Below are 27,096 nucleotides of genomic sequence, written 5' to 3'. Positions count from 1 at the left end.
GTGCGGTGTGCGAGTGCTGGGTCAGTGCTGCTGGTGTCCCCGGGGACAGTCCCACATGCTGCTCACAGGGATGGCAGTGGGCAGGAGGAGCAGCAGACGTGTCTGCACTGGGAACCTGATGCTGCGGTCATGTTCCAAATGCTCCCCGTCATCCCTGCTCGTCCCATTGCAGAGCTTGTTGGCATTTCTTTAAGGATGTTTTTCATCAGTACCCTGATGAGTACAAACTTCTTGGCTTGTAGGAAGCCAGGGAGAGGGCAGCAAGCCCACGAGTTAAGGAAGGGCTGTTTGCCAGATCTTCTGGAGTCCTGCAAACCACCTACAGCTCCAGCTCTGGAGGAAACAGGAGGCAGAGGCTTTTTGCCGACTTTCATCCCGGTACCTCTACAGGACAGCTCTGCTGCCTCCAGGGCTGGTGGGGACATGGGCTTGCACCAGTGTCACCAGAAAGAAACAGCTCTCTAAAACACCAGAATTTAAACTAAGGACGGGTTTCTACAGGTAGCAGCTTTCTGGACATCCAGACTCAGAGGATTCTTGAACTCAATGCTTGAGGTGTTATCACCCCAGGCAACAGCAGTGCTGACCCAAAGGTGGTCGCTCCCTTCCCCAGGCAGTGCAGAGGCTCTTTGCATCACCGTGGGTGCAATGTCCATGCCAGGAAGGACAAGCTGAAGGCCATCCCACAGAAATACAGGGCTCTCAAACACCCATGCAATCCGTACATGGATATGAATGTCAGAAGCATTTTCAGGAAGAAATAGAGCTTTTCATTTGCGTGGAGTCAAAAGCAGGACAGAAATCTGACAGAACACTGTACATACAGGACATGGAAAATGTCTTGATTTGATCCAAATTTGCAAGAATTTAAGATTACAGACTCTGATTCATTGCTCCTTTAATGCCTCCTTCAGTAATAAAATTAAAACTTCTCATACACATACCAGAGGGAGAAATAACCTTTTCTAAACAGGCTGTATGTTTTCTATTGTAGCAACACATAAATACTCCTGTCCTTGAGTTTGTGTTGAATTAAACTGATGTTTAACAGCATATCTGAGAAGATAGAGAAAAGGGCTGTTTTTTATAACCCCTTGTGCCAGGAACTGGAAAGCAGATGGTGAGAGCTCTCAGTCTACAGGCACTGAAGGGTTATTCTGTGCTATCATCAGCTTCTTGTACTGCTCTCTCCTTTCTGGATTGTCCTTATGGATTTTGTAGCAGAAATGAGAAAATTGAAGTACCTTTCTCATAAGCCCACATCAAACAGGTCTGCTCATCCTTTTCTCCACTGGATCTGCTAGGATCACAAGCTACCAGATTCATATCAGCTCCATTATCCAGTAAAAACTGAACAAGTCGAATATGCCCGTGGTAACAAGCACAGTGTAGTCCTGGAACATCAGAGAAGGTTGTAAGCATGACCGCCAGAACATCACAATAGGGCTTGCAGCAACAACTATAAAACACAAATTGATTTCCTTGATAAAGGAATATATTATAAAAAAAATACCTGAGGCAGTAGGTGAAAATAAAATACTAAAGCTGCAAGAACCAATCTATTGCCTGCTATACAACATGTCATCATTTACTCTGCCACCTGCAAATCACATATAACAACTTTGTACTTGAGGAAAAGCAACTAGAAATAAAGAAAGCTCTTTTTTGGTATGGGGGGAAACATGGAGGTGTGTGGCCCTTCAGACACCATGTCTTATATGCCCATCCCTGGTAGAATAACACTCGGGACCAGTTTTACAAACTATTGAGAAGCCTAACAACATGAGAATCAATTTACATCAGGTTTTGTCACTCATATACAAGCTAATGAGCCTGACACATCCTCACTGAACTCTTACCACTTCTGTGCCTACCTGCAAATATATTTCAAAAAAGTTGAGATCTGTCTGAAAGGTAATGGGATGCTGATCATGGAATTATCATGGGAATTACCCTGGAAATCCTGACTGCAAATATGGCTTCCATGGTACATGCACTGGTACATGCACTCATACACAAGCGGATGGTGATGTTACCTGTGTGTCCATCTCTTCCCTGGTGATTGATGCTTACAACATTCTGGTCAAGAAGAAATTTTACCAGTTCTATGTTCTTTCCATAGGTGCAAGCACTGAAAAAAGATAAAGGCAAAAGTGAATGCTATAGTCCATAAAAGGACAAATACTTCAGGTAGCCAAAAATTTTGAAAGTACTACATGAAGATAAAGATGTAGTAATAGAATAAAGGGTCTTTAGAAACGTGCAAATGCATGATTAATCCACCAAAGCATGTTCATTCCTGTCATTTCAGAAACATTCTGATTATTCTTAGATAAATTATTTTTGCACAATGATGCAAAACCAATACAGTCTCTTTTGCAAAGTACTGCTTAAATAACACCTTACAAACTAACAGGATCATAACTGAAACGTGTTCTGCCACCTCATTCCTGATGTAGAACATCGAAGCTCAAGCCAGTTTCCAGGCAGAACAGGCTCTGAACTCAGCTTCAAACTGGACAGGAGGAGAGATCGCCATTCACACACATGTTGACAAACCCAATGCCTGCCCTATGCTTGCTCACTCTCTTGCCATTCAGCACCTGGTTCTACTTTTTACAGCACATCCTCTCCTGCAGCTCCAGACACACCATGGAGCGCTCTCATTCTTTGTTCCTCACCTAGGACATCTGTAATTTCGGGTGGCACATTCTGCTGATAACCACATTTTAAACACTCACCTGTGGAAAGCCGTTTCACTGAATATATTCTCTTTAGTGAGACTTTCTGTTCCTGAGAGCTGGATTATTTCCTTGACAACCTCGAACTTCCCGTTGTAGCAGGCACTGAGGATGAAGCCAGTGATGGTTGTTAACACACCAGCCTTCTGGTCATGCCCAAATCGTGTGCCCCAGCCCCCCAGGACTCACAGGTGCAGGGGGGTGTCTCCATAGATGTTCACCACATGGGGCTGCACCTCAAAGCTGCTCTGCAGCAAGAACTTCACAATTTCGTGGTGTCCAAATCGACAGCAGAAGTGCAGAGGAACATGGTCTTCGTTATCCTGAGCATTCACTGCCGTTCGACCCAGAAAGAGACAAAAGAAAGCATTTTATACTTAACATAGCTTGTTTGGGATATTTAATAATGCTTTATGTGCTGTGCATATACGTTATAAAATCTCCTGCTAAAGTATTTATGGTCCTATTTCTTTAAAATTGAAATTTCTGTGAGATGGCATATATCAAAACTGCATTACTCAGTATCATCTATAGTTCACTGTCAAGACAATTTTCTGGATTTTGGGTACAACTGCTTTCTTCCAGTAGCAGATGTATTGAACGTTTTGATGCGACTTTCCAGGAATGAATCATGAGTTATAAATGACCCTTAGAAAGAACAATTGCTGCCGGCATATTACAATGTGAAGCAGAAGTAAGATACGCAGTTACTACATGTAAGAAAGCAATCCACAGAGCTATTCCAAAGCATGGAACAACAGTTTTTAATTGCAAATACTAGAAAGAAACAAATTTCACTGTTTCTCTTAGGAAAGGAAAATCCAGTTGGTTTTAAGGTTTATTTTAGCTTCCTTAGGTAGCAGGATCAAAGTCAGTGACAGAAAGAAAATTTAAACAAAATGGAGACACAATATTTATCATGAGCTTCTATTTTTAAAATAATCTGTAACAGAACAAGATAAACCCAACAGTTCTTGAGACGGTACAAGGCTCTAGGCAGAGTTCTCCATTGGCACAGAGACATACAAATATTTCATTATCTGAAAAAGGTCTTTATTCTGTTTTAAAAGAGAGCACGCCTTGCTGTGGTTCTGAGGGTATTTCTTTCCATGTTTAAAGATCCAACCACAGCTGTTTGATATCGCAGCTGATAGAACTGATAAGTCCAGCCTACCTGTGCAACATTTAGGTCTCAGTCCAGTCTAGCACCAGATCTTTGAGATGGTTTACAAGAAACGAAGATCCTACTCAGGAATGATGTGTTTGTTGGAGGTGTCCAGACTCATGCTGTTCAGCACAGCTCTGACAAACAGCTCTTGGGAACAGTTCTTTCCTATAGCTGAGCCTGAAGTAGTGCTGAATGCTCACAGAAATGGATGGCCCTCTAAACTGAGCTGAACTTGTAGCTTCACTAATGTCTAGCGACAGGTAGTTCCAAAGATGAATTGTGTTTCAGGCCAAAAAAAAGGAACAAAAAGGAACTTCTGTAACTTGCATTAAGCTTGTAGCCCACAAATTTCATTAACTGCCCCCATTAACCTTCCTAGCAGTCTTATATTAAAAGGAGCAAAGAAAAGTAAACTGTTTTATTTCTCTATTCTAAGATAATTCTTCACTTTATAGATTCATGTGACATGTTAGCCTTTATTTTTTATTATGATGAGCTACCAGGCACAGATTCCTTCTGAAGTGCAATAAATAAGAGGGGAATAAATGTCAAAGTTTTACAACAGTGAATGTCAGTGTTTTAGAATACGTGCCCACAGAACGGCCTGAAGGACATCGGGGTCCTGGGGCCACGAGCGGCTGCACCACAACAAGGTGTAAAGGGTTGCAAGGAAGACGTGTATCATCCTTTTTTGTGAAGATGGAAATGGTGTCAATTGCTGGCAAACCCTTTCTTTTGCTCTGGAGGGATATATTATACAACATGGGATGATGGGTTTTGTTTTAATTGATAGCTTTTTGATTCCTAAATCAAATGTGACAGGCAAACTGGAATATTGTCTTAAAAAGGAGGAGAAGTTCAAAGGCAGAACAAACAAAAATCAGTTAAAAGCGCTTTAGAAGAGAGTTATGGCAAAAAGGTATTTATCATATTGATTCAGGTATTGCTAAAGAAGAGTACAGAAGAGTTCTTTAAATTGCAGTTTTAAAGTATTTTTATATTAAATTGAAGATAGACAATACATCTGTTGTGGCAGTCAGAGACTGAAAAATCCGGTTGCCTTACAAGTAAACAGTAAAAATGAGCAGATGCTAAGTTCTTGTTTGGAAGAAGATGGAGTACTGTAGAAATTACTCTTAGGATGGAGACATTAGTTAGATAGAAAGTAACAGGTGAAATCATTTCAGTAAGTAAAAGGATAAAAAAAACCAGTGCAAGTATGCTTTTAAAAAAATAAGGGAAAGTGCTCAAGTCCCAGTGAGTGATAACTAATTAACATTCAGAGAAGCCTGACTGAACATGGCTGGATTTTTAATATGAAACTCGGGTTTAAAATTTGAAATGGATTGTATTTGGCAGAGGTGATAGTGATTTTCAACGATACTTGAAAAAAGAGGAGCTGGAATGCTGGGCAGGTCAGTAGTCCTGAGAGCAGACAAATTTTATTAAAAGACCATAGAAGTTATGAAGTCAAAGAATATATTTGATACCACATGGTCCATGAAAGAAATCTCCAGAACCACCAGTGTGGAGAATAATACAAAAAAAGCATTTAGCTTATGTGAAGAAAAGAAAATGCTTGTTTCCTGGCCACCGACCAGTCTGCTAAGTTTCTAGATGTTCTGTTTCTTAGCTAACCCATTAGACTAGAAAACAGTTTTCTAAATATGAATTTTTTTTCTTTCACTTTGAAGGAAACAGTTTTTGAAGTCACGCAAACATCTACATTAGAAGTCCTACTTCTACATTTAAGCATTTGAGAAGCAATTATTTAAAAACAAATGGAACATAAGAAAGAGTGGAACATACTGATAATTCTAAATCACCGTTAATTTTTTTTTAAAAGCCCTCCTTTCATCCACCCATTCCTTTTTCTGCTGGAGTGTTGGGACGGGCCAGCTGATAACACAGCAACAGCTCGTTACTTTCAATAATCAAGTTTATCTCTCTTCATGTAAGTGGCAGATGAGACTGAGAAACACCAGTTAATTGGATGACTTGGGCTCCAGTCCAGATGCCAGCACTGCTGGGTCCCAACCATGTCCCCTCTGATGGCCCAGGGGTTCAGGACTCCACAACACAAGTCCTAGGTCAGGCTTATCCCCAGACTAGGCTCAGCCCAGGGCTCACCTGCATCTTTACCCTAAGAAAAAAACCCCTCCTCTCCATTTTGTTTATTACAATTAACCCAGGAAAAATTATATCAGATGACAAGAATGAATCGAAAACTATGAAGTGATGCTATATGCCCCAATTATTGCTACATTCTACCATTTGGATGTTCTAAAATATAAAAACGTATTTCCTGACAGAATAAATAATGCATGTTGGCAGCAATCCCATTGACTCAGTAATGCAAAGAAATCTCTAGGAATTTGGAAGGTGTGAAAAAATGAAGAAGGAAATGGAAATTGTTAAAAATAAAAACATAAATGAAAAATTCCAGGCTAAATCAGTTTGAAAACATCTCCAGATAGTTAAGGCACTTCAAGTAACAGGGGCTTGTAATGGCATGCTGGCCTTCAAGATATATTAAAGATCTCAGAATTAATGAGAAGCTTAAAGGAATCTGATCAACAGCTCAAGAAATGTGCTTGAGAGACCTTATGTGATTTCTGAAAATACACAGAATTTGCTCAGTCTTTCCCTACAGTCTTTATGATGAAACAAATGAAGAGATTAGTATCTGGAGAACCAATTGTACTTGTAACGTATTTTATATACATGCATCTATAAAATACGAACATTTGTGATGATATATACATGGGTAGTACATAGCTTTTATAAGTTTTTCTTGTATACTGTGGTGGGGATGATGAAGGACTTTGGCTGTTGTTAGACTGCAAATATTGCCATATTTCAGCAATACTCTGACCTTTTCAATCTGATTCAGCGATTGCTGTTTTTCTTCAGTTGCCATGGCCCCAGAGCTGATCAACAAGTCACTCAGGTTGGGTTAAAAGAAATAGTTCAACTTTATGACACCAATTACTGGTCTGCACAGAACACTGCCAAAATTTCTTCAGGTTATTTCAGCAATTACTTCCATTCCTAGGCATTTAAGAGTTGTTCCTCCACTGCTATATTTATACCAAGTTTCAAAGTGTGCTACTTTGGGAGCAAAAGGCTTCTTGTACCAAATGCTCTTTTAGTTAATTTGTTTCTTGTTTTTTCCAGCTCTTTTTTTCCAGGATCAGATTTCCAAGATCCCAAGGCAAACTGCTAACCCCACTGAAATTAATGGAAGTTTTACCATAGACTACAAGAGGGACAAGATTTTACCTTACATATTGTACATATTAGTTAACAAGAATGGAAACAGAATGTAAGTGAGATGACAAACCAAGTGAAGAAAACTCTCCAGCTGCTATTTCTTTCTTTCAGTTGCCCAAAGATGATACACAAACACACAGTATGTGTTAGGAAGCTAAATTCAACATTCAAGGTCTGACTCTGCCTATAAAATACAATGTTAAAGCTGATTTTTTCAACTATCTTTTCTTACCGTCAGCTTTACTTCCCTCTTCCATCAGGAGCTTTGTGATGTTGAGGAAACCTTTGGCAGAAGCCAAGTGGAGAGGCCTGTCCCCAACTTCACCGCTTGCGTTCACATCAGCTCCGAATTTGAGTAGGAGGTGAGTTACCTAAATATTTCATCAAAGCTAATTAAAATATCACATGAAGATAAATCTTTTGACAAAATCAGATAGAATATTGCATTGCGTAATAGTATACATGAGCATCTCTTAAAAGTTGCAAGAGGGAGAGGAGATTCAATACAAAACTCATTTTCAAATTACACTTCTATGAAAATATTAAAATGCTCGAAAGCAAGTGCTCATTAATTCTCTGAAATGTTATGTATAGTAAAGGGCTAGACACAAGACATGTATTTGTTTAACTGACCAGTCAGCATAACAAAGCAACTGCCTCCAAAGTCCACGATGTTAGAGCCTTGGCTTCCTTTCCAAACATTATTACCACAAGAGACCATACGAGTTTTTAGCGTAATTTCACAAGAATGTGATTATTTGTTCAGAAGTGGCTTACAGCAAATAAGCAAACTAATTTCTCAGCCCAACATGCAAGGAGTTTCTTAATGTTGCTGGATGATGAGGCACATATATTTACGTGTACAACAAGAGGGATCTCAGGATGCATCTGTGGTCTACACCTTTGCTGTCACACAGCCACAGAAGCATTTTGAATCATCTGTGCACACAGACTCTGCTCTTTCAAAAGCTTTTCCTACAAAAACACTTCAAGTAACATGTCACTGGAATGAAAAATACACTCTACCTGTAGGTCATCCTTTGAAACTTGACAATATCCCAGAACACACGCTTTTAGCCAAGGAACAGTACAGGGAATGACTTGCGTAAGCCCAAATAGACTCATTATTACATTTCACATAGAAGGAAGGGCTATTCAAGGCAAATGAGTGCTAGATTAACCACATGTCAACTATCCTTTAGTAAAAGGAAGAATCGGGAAGGTTGATGCCAGCTTTGGGCAGAACATCAGATCATGTTTCACAGGTCTGTGATCTGTTTGAATGGAGCAAGTACAGCTGGACCTGCCCTGTGCACAGCACCTCATGGAAAATCCTGCTCCCCAAATTACTGTTTCTTTCTGTTAACTTGAAAGTGGCCACAATTTGTGAGTTCCAGAGAAAGCCAATAGAGTTTCCATGTAATTATTACTGGGAAGTGATGTCCACTTCCTTGAAGAAGTTTACGGTAGCAGACTCAACATTCCTTGCGCAACCTGTGAAATGTGGGATGAATAAACACCAAATGAAATGTGCCTCTGGGTCCAGGTCTGTCTGTAGGTTATCATAGCTAGTGAAACAATCATTTGTTTCAAGAGGTTCAGAGGGGAAAACACCAATTTTTGCTGAGGTCTAGCACAGGGGATTAAAGTGTAGAAATGTCCTGTTGATATTCAGACTCTTAGATGTGTAACTTCAGTATGTGAGATCTTTCCAGGGCAGGACCCTCTGGGCTGCAAAGAAAAAATCTCCAACACTGAGTATAGCGTTGCCTCGGTGTTCTACTCCTCAACGTTCTGAAATTCCCCCATTTATTACCTGTTCATGGCCATAATATGCAGCAATATGCAATGGGGTGAAAAAAACCGCATCCTGAACGTTCACATAAGCTCCATGCTGCAAAAGAATCTCAACAGCCTGGAATGAAACAAACAGAAAATCCCAAGTAGAAGCGCTATATATAGGTGGTCAGCTAGTAATGCAAGATTTGGAAACCTTACATCACCAGCTTAAAAAACAGCAAAAAGCTCCAAACAAGCGAGCTATAAAGGTGTCGAACTGTGTACATGTAAAAGTGATTACTTACAGTACTTTAACTGAACACTGAATGTCACTGATGCTTTATAAATAAGCCTGAAAATGTGTTTGCCAGTAAAGAGATTGATTTATGAAGTAAAAGGCAGAGAAATGACTGTCTGGAGTTTTTCAGAATAACCTTTAATTTTCTTGTGGCAGTTGTGAACAAAGAGCAGTAAACATATCAGAGTTTTCAGAAGTAAAAAACCAAAACAAAACAAAATGAAAGATTCTTTTAAATGTAAATGTGTGAAGGTAAATTCCCTCAGTGTGTAAAGATTCCTTTTATTTTAAAACATAATAGCCCTTTGGTTTCAATAAATAACCCTAAGTGTTTTCTTTCAAATGTCTCTTTTTTGGTCTTTCAGGAGGCTGGTGTTTTCCTGGCTAGCTATGAATTATCAAACATTGGCTTTCCGAATAACTGTCAAAACAGGAATGTGAATGAAATCACTTTGGATCACATGCTGACACCCAAGGGCTGCTGGATTTTTGAAGCACAAGGGAAGCTTTTTGCATGCTAAGGGCCTTGTGCTGTGGTTTACTGGAGGAGTTCTACATATCGTTTTGATGAATGTTAATTTTTAAGTCTCACAATGATGAGGATGCTGGACGGTGGGTGTCTGGGAAGCCCCACTCTGGTGATGGACGAGGGGACATGGCGGCTGTGATGCTTGGCTATGACACCTGCACCCAATGCACCTTTCTGTCACTGCTGAGGTGACACCACATCATTACATACCTGATGGGGCTTGGAGAACAGCAGTCAAAACATTGTCCCCTGTCTGGAAACTCAGGTCAAGCTGAGCTCTACCTGGGTCTGTACTGGGACCAGTGCGGCTGGGAGCGATGGGTGCACTCGTGTCGTGGTGGCAGAGACCACCATGAAGGTACCAATTTTTAATTCAAAATGATAATTGGAACACTTTGAACAATATTCTTACTTTGTAATTTTTCCTAAAATTCTCTTATGAAAGGCTTATTCAGAAGCTTTTTGAACATTCAAGCCAATTATGTTCACTTCTGAGACAATTAATTAAGCTACTCTGAAGGTTAGAAGGAGTCAACAAAATAAAACATAAGGCAGACTACATAAGGACTTTGTCTTTTGGACAAAGGCAGGGATAAGAAATCCTCTAAGAAAATAAAATCAATGATTATTGACCCCTTAGCAGGTAAACTTTAAATGAGAAGAAAACTTTAGCAATTAAGGCCTTTGAATCAGTGCAAATAGTGTGTGTGTGTGTCTGTATAAGCTGGTTGACTGCAAATGTAGCACAAAAGATGGATTTCTTTCCATCAGTGAGCTCCATGGCTGCTTTAACCTGGGAGTTCATCAGACATGTATTTTTTCTTGTAATGTGCATGCACAGAGGTTCTTCTTTTCTGTTGAAAACGACACACCTTTGTTCTACTTATTCAGCCAAACTCTTATATTCGAAGTGTATTTATAAGCCTAAAATGCACAGTTAAATTCACAGCTTAAAGGCAGGTATTAATATCATCTGTATTTCCTGCTTTGTACTTAGTTATTTTTTCATGCATTTCTTGCTGTAAAGAATTCTGATGTTTCTGTCTCCATAAATTAGTCCAGCACTCTGTAAGTTAAAAGTTTTACTCAAGCAGAGGACAAAATCTTTGCTTGCTTAATGGACCCAAAGGAGATAAAAAGCGAAGTATCTGAATTCATGAGTACGTTTACAGTCATAAACCTTTCATTACCGAGGTATTTTTGCACACCCGGTACTTGAAGAGATTAAAAAAATAATTAAGTTACAGTGAGTGAGCTGTTGCCAGGGTGACAGAAATGAGCTGATGTGTGAAATGACTGCGCTGAGGTGGTGGGTGATAAGAAACTGTCTAGAGAGGGAAGAGTGTGATCACGGCACCCAGGGAACCTTGTCCCTCTCCTTTCCCTGCTCCCAGTGACAAGTCTCCAGCCCACAGGAGACTTATCAGTGCAGATGTTTGAGTTTCCCGCTGGAAATTACTTACCCTGAGAACAACTTTCTCTGCACTAATCCAGAGTATAAAATAGCTCCAAACTGAGAACCTCTGTCCCTTTCTGAAGTGGAAGTCACAGGGCTGTGAAGTGGAGCCTGTGACACTGAGGGAATAAAGCTCTTCCCTTCTGCTTCCTTCATGCTCAGAAAGGCAGTGTTTGGAAACCTCCCTCCATATCCTAGTTCAGAAATCCTGACATTTAGAAAACAATTACATTGGTTGCTAAGACTTTAAAGAGATTTAAATTACAGTAAGCGATGTACAAACCGATCTATGTTCTTTGTGCATGTTTGCTCAATGTAAAAACATCTACACAGATGTTGTTTTCCCCAAATGTACAAAAAAAATAAATAAAATTTAGCTGCGCTAAACCAATTCCAAGTTTTGTTTTGAATGGCATTGATCAAAAATAAAGGACCTGCTAATACTAGCACTCACTCCTAATTTGCTGTACAGAAAAGCAGAGACGCACCCTGTGATGCCCGGCGATGGTGGCGATGTGAAGGGCTGTCAGGGCTCCGTACCCGACCTGCTGGATGTCGGCCCCGCCGTGCAGCAGCGCTGTCAGCAGCTCCGTGTTGTCCTGTGAGAAGTGCACACAGAACTCGTTAGCTCTGGTTCGCAGATGCCTGGGTTGCGGGGGAGCCCAGCAGAGCTGTGTGCACCCAGTGTCCCCAGCTGTCACCCACTGTGCTCAGAGCAGGGACCAACTGTGACCCCGGAGCACAGGGTGCGAGGATGGAGCAGAGAGGAGACCTGTCTGGGCACCACAAGTCTCTCTTTCGCTATATAAACCTTGTGCCTTTAAAACCAGTCTCTATTCTGATTTTTGATGCCTTTAAAGATCTCTCCAAGCCATTATTAAGTGCTCACACAAGCTGTTTAAATGTCAAAACATTATAGTACCTAACACAGAATGAGGGCACCTGAGGAGTTCCCAGGATAAATATATAGCACGTATGTCAAATTCTGAACAGTGAGCTTGTTTTTCATATCATTTCACTTCTTTCCTGCCATGAACACAATTTTTACTATGACTTCTTCCAGGTATAGCAAGAGCAATAGGCACCATCGAATTATAGTAATAAAAATAAGCTTGAGAAACACATTAAGAGTCATAAGGCCCAGGTAATATGACTGTTAATAAATTCTTCTTTACAAATAGAAAGCTTGGCAGAAGGAGGAGACTTATGACCTTGCAGCAGCTATGGGACATATAAGGGTTGAACACTACAGTCTAGAATATAAACTTCTAAATTTGATCTGAGTTCCTGCTAAAAAACTAAGTGCTTTTAGGGCTAGTCTATACATGGATTAAGTTGCTAAGATGCTCCATCTCAAAATAAGAATCATAATTCTTTAGGAAAATTCTGTCTTTGTCCACTTTATTCCTTGCTACTGCTATTGTTGAGTCTTAAAAGATAAATACAATAGAGAAGAAAATGAATATTGAGTCTGAATGTGGAACTTGAGGAGGAAAAAAGAAGTAAAAAAGACAGAAATTGTAAACTAAAATCCTTTGAGATTGTTTCTATTAATAGCTATAATAATAAAAAGAACACTCCTCTATCTTGAGCTGCATTGCATGATTTAATCCATATTTCCCAAGCAATATTGTATCCTCATAGATGACACTGAAAAAGCACATGCTGATTTCCTGTGCATGGGCTCTTTGTAGATCATTTTCTCATGCACTGTAAATGTGAAATTTATGTTTTCACTAGAAGTAGCAACTAGAGAGTTCAAATAGACAGTTCAGACAAATAAGCTGCCCAGTTCTGATTTCTTTTCATCAATTCTATTCAAAATAATTTACCTTATAGGCTGCCAAGTGCAGAGCTGTAAATCCATTTCTTGTTAACCTGGAAGGACGTAGTCCTTTTAGCATCAGAGTTCGAATATGTGATTTGTTACCTTTGGGATGAAAATTGGGAAACAGAGTCATTTACAGAAAAGAATGCTCAAGATGAAGTAAGAAATTTCTGTGTGAGTCTGAAAGCAAAGAGAAACAGGTAGCTCGTCTGCTGACCCGAGGGGAGTCATGAAATGCATCTGGTGAAACCTGCCAGTGGCACTGGGCACCATCTCGTCACCCAGGGACAGCTGCCACCTGGCCACGTACTGCCTGGCTGTTTGTTCGCACTCAATCGGGATTTGTTAGGGATAGCTGAACTTGTAAAGCAAACTGCTCTTTCAGCACCCTGACCATGCTGCGAAGAGCTCCAGGAATCAGCAGGGGCTTCAGAGCCCCTGGTTCCTAAAACCAGGACTCCTCAGACCCTCAGGAGGAGCCATGCCCTTCTCCCCTCCCCACATCGGGGACAGCTCTGAGGATGCTGACGGATGTCAGCACAGAAAGTCACTCTGCTCTTACCTTCCTGGTGCACAGGGATGATCCCCAAAATGTATCTGCTTTCTGAACTCTTCTGGCAGTAATCAAGGCCACTGTCATGTCTAATGGCTTCTCTGCCTCCTCCAAGTGCTCACAGACTGTGCCTAATTAATGAACTCTCTGTGTTCTATTAAGCTCCCTCCCAGCAACCCCACCAGTGGCTCTGCTGTCACCGGGCACTGGTGTCAGCTCGGGATCCCATCTTGCACTCTCTGAGATGAGGAATGAAGATCCGCTGGGTTTTGAGCAGTGCAGGATCAGCTCCCCTGCCAGCACCCAACCAAGATCCAGCAAATTCTTCATGCATCTTGTTCGTAAATACTTCACGGAGCTGGAACCTGATGATAACATTGTTTTTGCTTCTCTCAGCCAATTTCTGCACAAATTTGTGTAACAAGTACACATAGTGTGCATGAACTAATGACTCACTATGTGGATAGCAGAGCAGCAATGCTGATCAGTGGGAAATGGATGTTTTTATGAACACCCCAGAAGACATCACACACTCTTTTCTTGCATAGCATACTCTGATTTGCTATCTGCAAAAATCCTAACAGCTGATATTTTTCACTGAAACATTTGAGTTATTTTTCTTTTAATCTCTCTGAAATCAAGCACAGTTATTTTCATTATACTAGAAACACAGACGTTGTATGCATGGCCAAGTATTGCTAAAAGTAGCTGCCTATCCCGCAGTCAGTCTGTACCATGTACAGAACACAGAAATGCAGAGCCATACTACACAATGAGTGCGAACTGATTAACTAACACACAAGTAATCTTGAATTAATTGAGCACCTGTAGTAAAACATGCTACATTATCAATCAAAACTTCCACTGGGCTGAAGAATCAGCTATAATGGGTTTGGGTGTAACTCGATTCACCCCCCTTGGACATGTGGTTTAGGGTAACACAGACACTTATCCAGCTGTCAGCAAGGACAACACAGATGCCAATTAACAGAGCAGGTAATCATCCTGACAGCTATCAGACAGAACAGGTCAGCAGCCATGTAAATAGAATGTTTAAAGAACATTGTGTTTCAAATACATACCCCCGCATATGCAACATAAATGAAGTAGAGAGAGCCCATTTTCTGTGCGATAATTTAAATTGACTTTGCAGAAGGCTTCATCAGAGCTGAAAAAAGAGATTTTAGAGATGATTACTGTTTTCATCCTTCATCACAGTTTCTTTCATTTGGAAAAAGAATTAAAAGAGAAATCTCAATGTAATTTTTTTTTAAGACATGGGGCCCAATTTACATCCAGTTTACACTCTGTAAATCTAGAAATACTTTACTGTTACCAAATGAGTAGTCTAGATTTACGGTTTTCTGAACGATCCTGCTATTCAGTCACAGTATATACATTCTGAATTCAGCTATTATACATTAAAGAAAAAAAGAGGAAAGACTTTTCAGAAATATAAATAATCCATACAAAACCAGTTTCTTTATTTATGCAATACTAACCGAGAAATATATTTAAAATCTGTCTGTTCATTCTAAAACAAAGAGCAGGACATGTACAGAACTAGAGGCAAAAAAAGTAAAAAGAATAACCAGAAAAAGCCTTTCAGAAAGTGAGTTTATGCTCCCCAAATGAGAGCACAGAAACAACATAGAATCAATACATGGGAACATTTCTGTGAACACACTATGGAAACACATACACAGAAGTTACCAATGCTCAGACAAAATCTGGTAATGATTACTGCAAAAAAACTGGCAATGCCTTATTGCACTAGAATATAGTAAAATAGAATAGAGTAAAGTAGAATTTTAAAATCCTTATAGATCCTTATTTTCATTTCCCATTATCTTGTAGTCAAGTCTTTCTGATTTTGATGCGAACAACTGAAATATTACAGTTTGCACTTGCATCCTATGAAGGAAAAGCATGTTGACACTTAAAGGTCTCAGACAACTAAACTTACATTTGTTGAAAATTTAATACACAAAATGATTAATATTTTTGTGGAGAATGCCAGTTTCAGTCTGTCCATAGAAGTTCAGGTTTTTTCCATTCAGTATCAGTTTACCAACGATCACAGTTTAGCAGAACATTTAGATTTGTATATCTGTACATCCATACTGAGTAGTACTGTTAATCATGTTTAACACAGTTACAATTAAAAATAAGGTGTAAGACTTCTCTCTCAATTTAAAATATAAACCTCTGCAAACCTCTCCTGTTAAGCAAGGTGACATTTGGGCCTTTTCCTTCAATAAATGTGTCAATAATTTATTCTTTAAACAGAATTCAAAATGCAGACAAAGCCACTGACCTGTCTTTGCTTCTGTTCGCTCAGCTCGGTCTACCCTGACATAAATCCCATGTTATGGTTCTGAAGCAGGAATGCTGGTGCAGAATGGGACTGATTCCATGGCTGGGGGCAGCTTTTGGAACTGAAACCACTGCTGATTCCTCAAGAGAGACTGAAAACAAAGCTCCTTCCCAGCGCAGGGCACCAGCATCACCAGTTCCCCTCCTCCCGCTGGGAGAACTTGGGTCCTACCTGAGCCAGAGGGACACGGGTGCTGAGAGGGACCAAGGAGCCCAATGCCGAGGCTGCCCCCCCAAACCTGATTGTTTCCTTTCTGGTGCCTCAGGCAGGAATCCAGCACTCCCACCATGGGCTCAGTGTCTTGGTTATCTAAAACAGAGAACACTCCGTCTCTGATTCATTAAGATAATTACTTTTACTACTTAAAATGAGGCAAGTCCTCAAGTACCTCACTGTACCAGGGCTGGAGTGCTTAGCATGTTGCAGTGACAGCCCAACGTGCTCTTTGGCTTACTGGGCTCAAACACTGAAAATTATGCTAGCTGAAACCAGCATGATGAATCATTTATATGACCAGTTGGCCTTTTTTGAGCTTGCTATTTATTTCTGCTTAGAATTCACTATTTTTTCTAAGTAGTTTTTATGTCCGAAATAATTTATCCCATCATTTTCTTAACTTACTTATTCACAGTCCATGAGCTGGGTGTTTTTTCTATTTGAGCTTTTCAGATAACAAACATATGAGTATGTTACTAGGGTGAACTTGTTTGCAAGCACGTGCTGTCCTGACAAAGTGATTACAATCGCAAATTTGTAATCCACTTTCAGAAGATAATCTGATTTGTGTTCATTTAGAATTTGTTATTTCAGTGAGGTGAACCTGTTTTAGCAGGGGTTGGACTGGATTAACTCCAGAGGCTCCTTCCAAGCCCAGCCTGTCTGTGGTTTTGTGATATTCCTGTCTGAAGCAACACGTTAGCAAAACCAAAAAGTTCACAATAAAATCAGCCACCTCATTAAAAATAATTAATTTACAGAAGTATATAGGTGTTTGTTATAAACTATTGGCACGAGGAACTAACACCCACTAATTCTGGTACTACGCTGAGGGACTCTGTGCCAGAACTGTAATCATATATTCCCAAAAACAGACATTAAAGAACATGCATTCCATACGTGAGAAACTCCTTCCACAAGAAAACACCTGAAACTGAAAATACTGCTTAATAGCTAATATTCATTTGAAATAAATTCTTAAAGAAGTTTCCAGAATATTTTACCTAAAAACATGCTTCAGTTCTGCCAGCTCCTTTTCTTTGATTTGCAGGTCATCTTCTAATCGTTCTATGATTATAGCATACGATTCGCTAACTTTCTTCTTCCATTCATCTAACAACAAAAAACTCTGATTCAGAAAACGCTTCAAAACATATAGAAAGCAGGAACTCAAATCATAATGTCCCAGTAACCAAAGCACTTGATTTTTAAACATTCAATTGTACACCGTTTCATCTAGTTTTCTATCAAAGTATGAAATCTTAAAATGTGACAGTTCTTAAACTGCTCTTGCTACAGCCAATATAGACACATATATACTGATTTCATGGACAACTAATACATATGAATCCTTATTAGAAATATTTTTAACTTGAACAAGAAAAAACTTAACCCTTAGGCAGCATTTGTTAGCTCTTATTTCCTAAATCTTAGCATAGACACACAGCACAAAAAGGCTGGAAGTTTAAAGGTTATTCTAATGAAGTGCAAGTTAAATCAACATAATAATATAGGTTAACATGAACTTATAGCACTGCACAATATTTCAGTTCACCAGCTTTTTGTCTTCTTTCACAGGCTGCCTATGCAACATGGCTTATCCATTCTTCTCATAAGCCGAGAACAATACAATACCTTATCCCTGACCTCAGGAGCAAATTAGCCATGAGTTATTTCCCGAAATATCATTTGCTTCTTGTAGACAGATGTATGGTATATTGCATTTAAAAAAGCAACATTAATTACCAGTGCAAGTTTGGGTTGGTCTAGATTTATAGTTTCCCATTTGTCCAGTAGATCTTCTTTGTTCCAGCAAAGTTCTTGCAGTAATATGATTCCCTGTTCAAGAGCAGTGACAGTCCTACTGAAAAATACTTTTGATAGTCTCTGGCTAAAAATAAACCCTGTGCCAAATGGAATGTCATGCAACAATGACATGGAGCACAACGGTCTGTGCTGTCAACTGTCAAAAAATAACAGAGGTACCTAAGCAGCTTGCTTAAAATCCCACTGTCTGCTTCTGCAGCAACATCGGCGTTCATCTGCTGAGTACCCAAAACTGGTGATGGAGCAGCTTGGTACCAATCTTGCACAGAAACAGGGACTTCAGAAGCTGGATCCCCATTGCACCATCAGGATCCCTGGGGGTACTAGGGTTTGGGGAGGCCAGCCTGGTATCTGCCCTGACACTGGGGGCACGGACAGACCCTAGTGGCTCTCACAGTCAGGCTGGTCCCGCAGGGGGACCCAGGGAAGGGGCAAACGCTGCTGCCCTGGGAAGGCAGAACTTCTCTGGGATGGGGAGAACACAACCTTGTCGCTTTGTTGGTGCCCCGGGCAGTGTGTCCAGCCCAGCTGGTGCTGTGCTCACCGATGTGTCCTGTTTGGGAGCATTTTGCTCGGACCCAATGTCTCAGCAACACAGTAAAAACCCCATGGCCAGTGATGGGTGAACTGAGCTCTGTATATACATGTGCAGACGAACCACGACAAAATTAATCCAGACTGTGTGTACAGATGCATTCCTGTAAAAGCCTGTGCTTAAGAACCATGAAAGATTGTTTGATAACAAAATAACACTGCTTTTTACTTGCACAAATGGAATCTCCCCAGTCATCTGGTTAGCTCATCTATTGCTTACCCTTCTCATATCCATTTCCCTGTGCTTTCTATCAAATGGAATTACTTTGCACATATTTTCAAGCCAATTATGGGATTCATGCTGATTTCTGTATATGTCACTTTTCCTCCTTTATTTTTTTATTTGTTTGATATACCTATACTTATATGTGTATAAATATACACATTTATATATTCAAAGTGTGTTAATTGACCTTGGCAGCTGTTCTATGTACAAGTCCTCACTTTCCTCAGTTAGGGGATTAGAGGCAAGAAATGTAAATATAATGCACATATATAAAATCTTCAGCACACTGCATCCCACTGTAAACAAACTTGTGCTCCTGTGATAGTTCCTGACACAGCTTGAGCTCACCTATTTATTTGAACTGATTTACACATAAAACCAAGGATGCATTTCAGAAGACTTTGAACTGCTTTGACAACATGCCCTGTGATATTCAGCCAAATATTTGCAGAAAGGCCCCAGCCCGGTACCTGATCCTCCTCATCTCGTTGCCAAGCAACAGAAGAGCTGGAGATGCAGCCCGAGGTGGGTATCACCTCCTCTCCTGCTGCTTCGCTAGCTCAGCGCTGCTGGTTTTTCTGGGGCGTTCGAAGTGCAGCCGTGACCGTGCAGCCGCAGACAGGGTCTGGCCAGCTTTGGCACAGATGCAGCTTGCATGACCCACAGCCTCATCTGCATCATCATCATGGACCTGGAGGGACCACTGGGAACTGCAGCAGAGGGTGATCTGGTCAGTCAGCGAAGTGAACACAACAGCTTTGCTCCCCACAAAATCAGCTTTCAGCTGGATTCTTGAAGCATCTGCATCATAGGTTATGTGAACAATTGAAACTATAGGGGGGAAAAAGACAAAAATTAATAAGAGCCTGTTTGCTAAACGGTAGAAAAGGATAACTGTACTGGCTACTATGTGAGGCCAGTTCTAATGAACTTCTACATAAGCAGCACTAAAACGTGAAAAGCAACATTTAGCAGTGAGTAAAGACTTCAGATGTAATGTTTACAGACTACTGAGCTGTATGAATTTCTTTGGTTCATTTTTTTAGAAGTTTTATTGCAGCTTTATGTTTGGAGAGTGCACCTGTCATGCTTCCTACATGAGAAGCATGAACAATTTACTTTGCCATTTCTGGTTTTAAATGTCCTTCATAAGGAATCTTTAAAGTACAAGTCTTTTGAAACAATCTTTATTTCAAATTAATCAGAACATATCCATATCTATAATTTACTTAAAGAGGCTGTAAGTTGCTCCTATACACATCAATGTCATTCTGGTGACACTTGGATATGTCACAGAAAATGAAAAGGACACTAAAAGAAAACACATTTTTATGAAGATAAAGTACAAGGAACTCTGTAGCCCACATAATGAAACAGGTGTTTACAATGGTTTCTGTGTGGCAGTAGATTAAAAGCAGTGTGGAGAAGAATAGTACTGCTATTTTTGTTCTCAAACTACTAGAGTGGCATTTGCCCAGGGATTAATTTTCCACATGTGCAGAGAGGAGAAAATGAAGCTGTTCCACTGGTGATTTAGGGACAGGAAGGAGCTGGAACCACTGAGCTCCAGCACAAACTCCCATCCAGGTCCAGAACATTTCTGGGCAGGCCCCAGTGATGCCGCAGCTCCCTGTCTATCCTCACGCCCCAGACCTCCTGGCACCCACATCTTTCAGCTGCTCATTTTTAACTCAGCTGCCTTCCCTTGCGTTCTTTTTTAAGTGCCAAATTTCTCAGATTTCAATTTCCTGCCTAAAAGGTTACTGAAATAATCTTCCTCGCTCAGATTTCATAGTGCAGTATACACAGTACAGCTAAATCTCTGTTCATTACAGCATGCTTTCAAAGCATTCCCGGAAATCATTAAGATGATGTTCATTATGAGCCCTATTATTGCACTACACAGCAAAGCTAATTAAATAAAGAAAGCTGACATGAATAAAATCATTAAACACTCATCCTGGCTTTATTTGAGCCTGTTCCAGCCCAAGTTGCCTTTGAGGGCAGCTGGAGCCAGGCAACAAGGCAGGGGCTGCACCAAACCTGCCTCTGGCTGGGACCCTCACCCAGCCCCAACCAAAACCAAACTCCTGCAGGGGCCTCCTGCTCTCAGAAGGTCCCACCTAACAGTCACTGTCACCTTGCATTCTTTATCACGGACTGCAGGAAAACCATGGGCCAGAATGCCCTGATGGTCTTGTTTTCAGAATCTGATATTAGAAAACAGCCACCTCACCATTATTGTTATCTTGCTGTTAAGTCTTACTGTGTGGCTTTGCACAGGTCTGTTTCCTTGGGACAAGTTTATCCCAGCTGGCTGCAAAAGGAAGTGGTTGTCATCTTCAGAGCAGATGATGAAAGATTAGCTAGTTTGTAAAATGAAGCAGGAATTTGTATACATATTGAGAGCAGGTCCCACAGCTCCTGACCCAGCTGCTAGGCGTGGGAGATCCAGACTACAGCCAGATCCCACTGCTGTCCTGGGATTTTTCACTGGAAGGAACAAACACCGCTTCCAAGGCCATGGTGAATGTCCCTGACCAAATCCACACCTCAACACTTCCCAAAAGCTGGTCCATCAGCATGCGTTTCCTCATCCTTTTTTCCTGTTTCTTATATGTCAGAAGCAAATCCAGTTTCTATTTATATCCAGATTGCTTTCAGTAATGAAATCAATACACAGTACTTAGGGAATTTAGGATAGATGCAATTGTAACAATTAAAGTGAAAAACCATGTTAAAAGAATGCAACTTCATCTTACGTTGCTAAACACCCAGAGAGCTGCTCTAGCAGTAAAGCCATCGCCAGGGAAGCCTTTTCAGAGCAAAGTTTCGTCTCCAATCAAAGACACAAACTCTGTCAAACATATTTCTCTCCAAATGTCTTGTATACTCTAAGAATAGTTAGATTATGCAAATAGAACAACATACAAGCCACAATTTTGTGCTCCACATTCTATGACTATTTTTACTTTGTGACTTTATACATGTCTTCGACCTTTATATTCTCAAATCTACTGCTGTTTATAATGACTTTTAAAAACCTTGCTTTGCTCAGAAATTCTCCTTATTCCTTTGAAGACAACCTCAGCAACTCCCAACCTCCATGTCTAGCTCCTTTGTATTTCTTCTTGCACAAAAGAGATCCTTGGGAAAAATGCTGTGTCTCCTGAAAGGCTTCTCTATCAATGAGGAAGAGACTCCGTGAAAGTTCAGCCAGCTTGGGTGATACTCATGAGACATTACACTTCTGCCTTGTAGGTGGGATAACAAAGATGCCATTAGGGAATTCAGTCAGTAGGGAGACAAACACTGTTCTAACAAAACACCAAATAAAACATTAAAATCCATGGATAAATGCAAGAGAAAAAGATGTGTGAAGCTTGCAGTCATATGACAGTGATATAACACACAACACACTCTTAAAAATAACATCAAAAAACTGAAAACGCAGTCAAAATTAGAAATAAGTGATGTTAGGCTTTTTGCCCTGTGCAGCACTCACAGCAGTGGATGGTTCATGGTGCCCCTGCACAGCATCCCTGGTGCCACTGCTGAGACAGCACAATGGGGAACACAGAGACGTACAGCTGAGCTGAACACAGCAAAAGGCACTTTCCTTTTGGATCAGGCCAGAACAGAAAGTATAAAGCATGCTTATCCATCTGGAGCCGGGTCTTTGGGACTCACACCCGAAACAACAGCACATCATTAGTGAAGAGTAGAGAAGAGGAACAGAGACCAGATGTTGTTTCTCCGCACCACTCACACCAGTTAACTGCTGGTGTTCACTGGTCTGCAGGAGCACCCAGCATCACTCCAGGGACTCTGACAGCTCAGAGAAATACAAAACAGGTTTTCACAGGGCACATGTCAATAAATCTGTGGATAACAAACTGCTGCCCAAACTACCAGCTTCCAAACAACTAATAATGAAAAAAAAAACCCCAAAAAACCAGTATATCTTGATGCCAGGTTTTGACCCCAATATTATTAGTCACAAGGGAAAGAATGATCTCTCATGCAGCTCTTTTTCTTCTGATGAAAATCAAGAAAGTATTTAAAAAAAAAAAAAGTATTAGTGTTTAAGACAGGATGTCTTGATTTTAAAAGTACTTTTAATACATTTCTCTACCTATTTAAAACATTATTTTAAAAGGCAGCATGAAAAGAGAGAAACATAAGTTATTGCTGTATTATTCCATGCTGCTAGAGCTAGTGTTCTACTTTGAAAAAATTTCAAAGCAGTTTTCAGTCACATTTCTAATTAATTTGTTCTGTATCATATTCTTACTGATAAAGAATACAAAACATAATAGTCCATACCCCAAGAAAAGTCACCAATTAGTGTTTTCAGAGACCTGAAATATTTCATTAATTATTAAAAAAAGAGTTTATCTGCATTTGCTGCATTATTAATGTTATGCTACAACAACATTGTTAATGCAATTTCTTTATTTCTACTTCAATGGAATCAGAGAACAGATCTGTGTACTTTTCTCTTGTGATTTCTACAAGCTGGGATGTAACCAACCATCCACAAACAAAAATGGGAAATTTGTTCAAGTACTGTTCCTTCTACAAATCAGACTTCTCCTTTGATCTTTGTAGACAAATTTCATCATAAATTTGCTTCCTAAACTCCAACATGTCTTCCACATCTTTGTAGGCGAGCATTTCTTCAACAGACAAGAGTGTGAAGCCATTCAACGCAAGAGCTGACATTTGCTGCACAGAATTTAACATTTTTAATGACATCCTGGCAGATTCGTTTAAGGTGGAACACACAGGAAAAATCCTGGCGGTCCAGAGCCCCAGCCGGGAGCTCCCACGGGAGAAGAGCTGTTCCGAAACCTGCAGCCCCCAGAGGTGCAGGCACTGCGCTAAGCTGGCCCCACAGAACCGCAGCAAGTGCACATCCGACAGCAGGTCCACAGTCCTCTTCAAGTCGTCTTCCACGCCGAATACCATGCTGACGTACTGCACTTGGCTGCTGATTTTCACACTCAATGAGGTCAGAAAGCAGCGTGAGGGGATGTCCGCCTTCCAATCGATGTGTGACCCACTGATAATGCAGCTGCTCCCCACTGAGACCCCGGGCCCAATCCTGGAGTACTCAACGATGGAGCCGGGTCCCAGGCAGCATCCCAGCTGGGCCACGCTCTGGATGACACTCACTGACTGACCCAACGTCCCGGGTTCCCCGCAAGAGATGCTAAAAGCCACAGGCAGCAAGTTGAGCTCAAATCTCAGCTTGCTATTGGATGTAAAATGAAACAAATACTCTTGAGTAGTTCCGATGTGATAGAACTTGGAGTTGTTCAAGACTATAACGTTAAGCGCAGTTCCTTTCAGGAGGGAGTACAGCTTCTGCCGCACCTCTGCCAGCTGCGATCCCTCCCCTGCCACGTTACCTGTGCTTTTTGTGTAATCTGGAGTGGCCTCAGGTCCCAGGGCCTGGAGGAAATCACCATATGCATCTATTTCACAGGAAACAGTGCCCATCTGCTTATAAAACATCAGTAACTGCTTTGCAATGATGTGGTCCATGTAGAAGATGCTGTCTGTGTACACACACTCAGAGTTCCCTCTTGTACACACTGCACCATGCTCCCGCATCGTCCCTACATCGGGCTTGTGCAGGAACTGGCGGCAAGATGCGTATTCCAGTCCTCCTTTCCCTGTGAAACCGCATGGATCCAGAACAAACACCCCGTGAGTTGTCCCAACAGTCAGATCTGAAGGGTGAGCTAGCGCGGTAAACCCAGGTCTATCAAATGTGACCGTTTCTGTAGCTCCAGTGCTATAAAGTTCTATGTCATCTGAACATGTAACGAGAATTCCTGGCTTCATGTGAGCGGGGAAATCGATGTACATGGCGAGCTTCAGCTCCAGCATCTGGTACACAGGATCCCCAAAAGGCAAAGCCGTGAAAATCTTTCCCAGGGCACTTGCATTTGGCAAACGTTGACTGTAACCGCCTTGAAAAAAACCACATTGTTAGTTACACAGAGACAACACATATAAGCAAGCAAAATCTAAATCTATATAACTATTTTACATATACACAAAGGTTTAAAAATAACCCCAAACTTGGTCATGTACTGAGTATTCCTCAAAAAAATGACACATGTAAAAAAAAAAACCAAACACCATGGATCATTCTTCTTCAAACATTTCTTAAAGCAGATCTGACCTTATGTCCAAAAATTAGCATGCCTTAAATAGCTTATATTAAAATTGTGGCTGATTTGTTACCTCTAGTTTGCATCAGAGCTGGAATAAGGACCACCTGTTTGTAGTTAAAGTACAGAAAGCAAATGACACCTGCTTTGCACTTTAAAAAAAAGGAGCCCCCCCCTCGCCAACAGGAATTTTGTCAGATTAGTCAAATAACCAGCAGTTTGGTCAGGTGACATGTTATTACCTCGTTTCTTCTCTGCAAAACTGTTTTCCCTTTTTTTCTGACTACCGGGGTAAGAAGGCAAGCTCAGTGTGACCCCAGGGCCCTGCCAAGGGGGCCAAGCCCCTTCAATGGGCATTTCTAAGCAGAACGTTATGCAGATACTCTTAATTACACTTCTTTCCCCATGTTTGATCCAACAACTTCAGTGCCTGAAGTATCAATCTAAATTCAAATTATCAGATCAGACACATTCAGGATTACTTTTCTGAACTGTATTTCCAAACTCTGACTCCTCCTTTGCCATCGTATTATTTTTAGAAAGAAAAAAAAAGTACAACTTTAGAGTGTGAAATGTAAAACAGAATTCACCAGAATGGATGAGCAGCACAACAAAAGATGTCCATTTATCACCATACAGATCTTCCAGGCATTGAAGAACATGCAGTGTTGATCCACCACTTCCTAAAGGAAAAATAGGTTAGCAGGTGCTGAAAAGAGCACCAATAGTATCTTCACCAGCACGTGAAGCATACTGGGATCTGGTGCTGGGGTAGGGTGATCAGGAACTGCGTTTTAAACGTGCCTTCTGCTTTAGAAATTAACTCGCCATTTATTTTTTAAAAAGGAAATGGTTTGAGATATTGTTATGTGCTCCTATAACTTAAAATTGCTAGATTTAAAAAAAAATTAATCTCTGCCTGTTATTGTATACTGCAGATAGGCTACTGAGATTAGTTACTGTCCACATCACAGCGAACAGAAATTGAGAATTACAGGGAGATATTATGAACAGTTACACCACTGTCTTCTAGGTTTGTGCTGTGCATTGGATAAGATATTAAAACATTTTTTCAACATAAACAATCAGGTTAAGGTAAGCAGTATGAATTTATGAAAAAGATGAGTCAGTGATGCTCCGTACTCTATGAGATACATTTAAAAGAGCCACACATATCATCACCACGCAACCATACAAACCCATCCGCGGCTCTGATCCCCCGCACCCTCCGGCTCTGCTCCCCCGCACACCCCGGCTCTGACCCCCCCGCGGCTCTGCCTCCCCGCACACCCCGGCTCTGCTCCCCGCACACCCCGGCTCTGACCCCCCCGCGGCTCTGCCTCCCCGCATACCCCGGCTCTGCTCCCCGCACACCCCGGCTCTGCTCCCCGCACCGCCTGCCCTGTTCGCGGCAGCCCCGCCCGCAGCCCGGCCATGGGGCCCCCCCATCCCCCCGCTGTTCTCGCCAGAGCCCGGACCCGCCGCCCCGCCGCGCACCGATCTTGGCTCCGGGGGGGTCGGCGAACACATGGTAGCGAGCGCCCCGCGGGAGCTCCCCCCGCCGCAGCTTCTCCGCCAGCTGCTGCCGGTAGGCCCGTGCCTGCTCCTCGTCCGCCGCCGTCACCGCCACCACGTCCCAGAACTCGCCGGGCCGGGCGGCCTTCCCTGCGGGCAGAGCGGACCCGCATCAGGGACACCCGGCCAGCCGAGCGCTCCGCAGCCCCGCGCCGGGTCCCCTCCGCCCTACCTCTGAGCGCCGCGAACCGCGCCAGCCGCCGGGCCGTGTCCTCCCGCCGCGCCGCGCTGCGCTCGCCCGCCGGCATGGCCGCGCCGGGAACCGCCGGGGAGGCGGCACCGGAGCGCCCGACCCGGAAGAACCGCGCGGGGAGCCTGGGCGGAGCGGGCGCCCGGTCTGCAGGTCGGCCCCGGGCGGAGCAGGGGTGTCCGGGTGGGCACCGCTGGAGCTGCGCTCAGCCCCTGTAGGGTCGGGCGGAGCAGGGGGTGCGGGCGGGACACTCACGTGGGGCCCGGACGGCGCGGAGCGGG

The 27,096-nt window shown here is 41.8% G+C and overlaps 2 protein-coding genes across 2 annotated transcripts in view; both read right to left on the bottom strand.

Annotated features, from left to right (window-relative positions):
* LOC308043135 (serine/threonine-protein kinase TNNI3K) overlaps nt 1–18,004 on the bottom strand; it is a gene marked incomplete at both ends in the record, with an annotated part of 47,163 nt that extends 29,159 nt beyond the window's left edge. Inside the window, 11 exons of the mRNA XM_080349054.1 lie at nt 1,245–1,394; nt 2,037–2,131; nt 2,742–2,846; nt 2,931–3,075; nt 7,415–7,553; nt 8,999–9,097; nt 11,733–11,843; nt 13,077–13,174; nt 14,708–14,793; nt 17,223–17,331; nt 17,965–18,004. Coding sequence (XP_080205180.1) covers nt 1,245–1,394; nt 2,037–2,131; nt 2,742–2,846; nt 2,931–3,075; nt 7,415–7,553; nt 8,999–9,097; nt 11,733–11,843; nt 13,077–13,174; nt 14,708–14,793; nt 17,223–17,331; nt 17,965–18,004 — 1,177 coding nt within the window. The remainder of the gene's footprint in view (nt 1–1,244; nt 1,395–2,036; nt 2,132–2,741; nt 2,847–2,930; nt 3,076–7,414; nt 7,554–8,998; nt 9,098–11,732; nt 11,844–13,076; nt 13,175–14,707; nt 14,794–17,222; nt 17,332–17,964) is intronic.
* Nucleotides 18,005–23,443: 5,439 nt separating this feature from the next.
* FPGT (fucose-1-phosphate guanylyltransferase) lies at nt 23,444–26,873 on the bottom strand (the record flags this gene model as incomplete). Its single annotated transcript, XM_080349055.1, has 4 exons — nt 23,444–24,846; nt 25,641–25,733; nt 26,548–26,715; nt 26,798–26,873. The coding sequence occupies 4 exons, from the start codon at nt 26,871–26,873 to the stop codon at nt 23,444–23,446; spliced, it is 1,740 nt and encodes a 579-aa protein (XP_080205181.1).
* Nucleotides 26,874–27,096: the final 223 nt, after the last annotated feature.

This window comes from Nesoenas mayeri (assembly GCF_963082525.1).
Source record: "Nesoenas mayeri genome assembly, chromosome: 8".
NCBI classification, from domain to species: domain Eukaryota; kingdom Metazoa; phylum Chordata; class Aves; order Columbiformes; family Columbidae; genus Nesoenas; species Nesoenas mayeri.
Note: the sequence above shows the minus strand (reverse complement) of the source record. Positions and strands in the feature narration are given on the sequence as shown.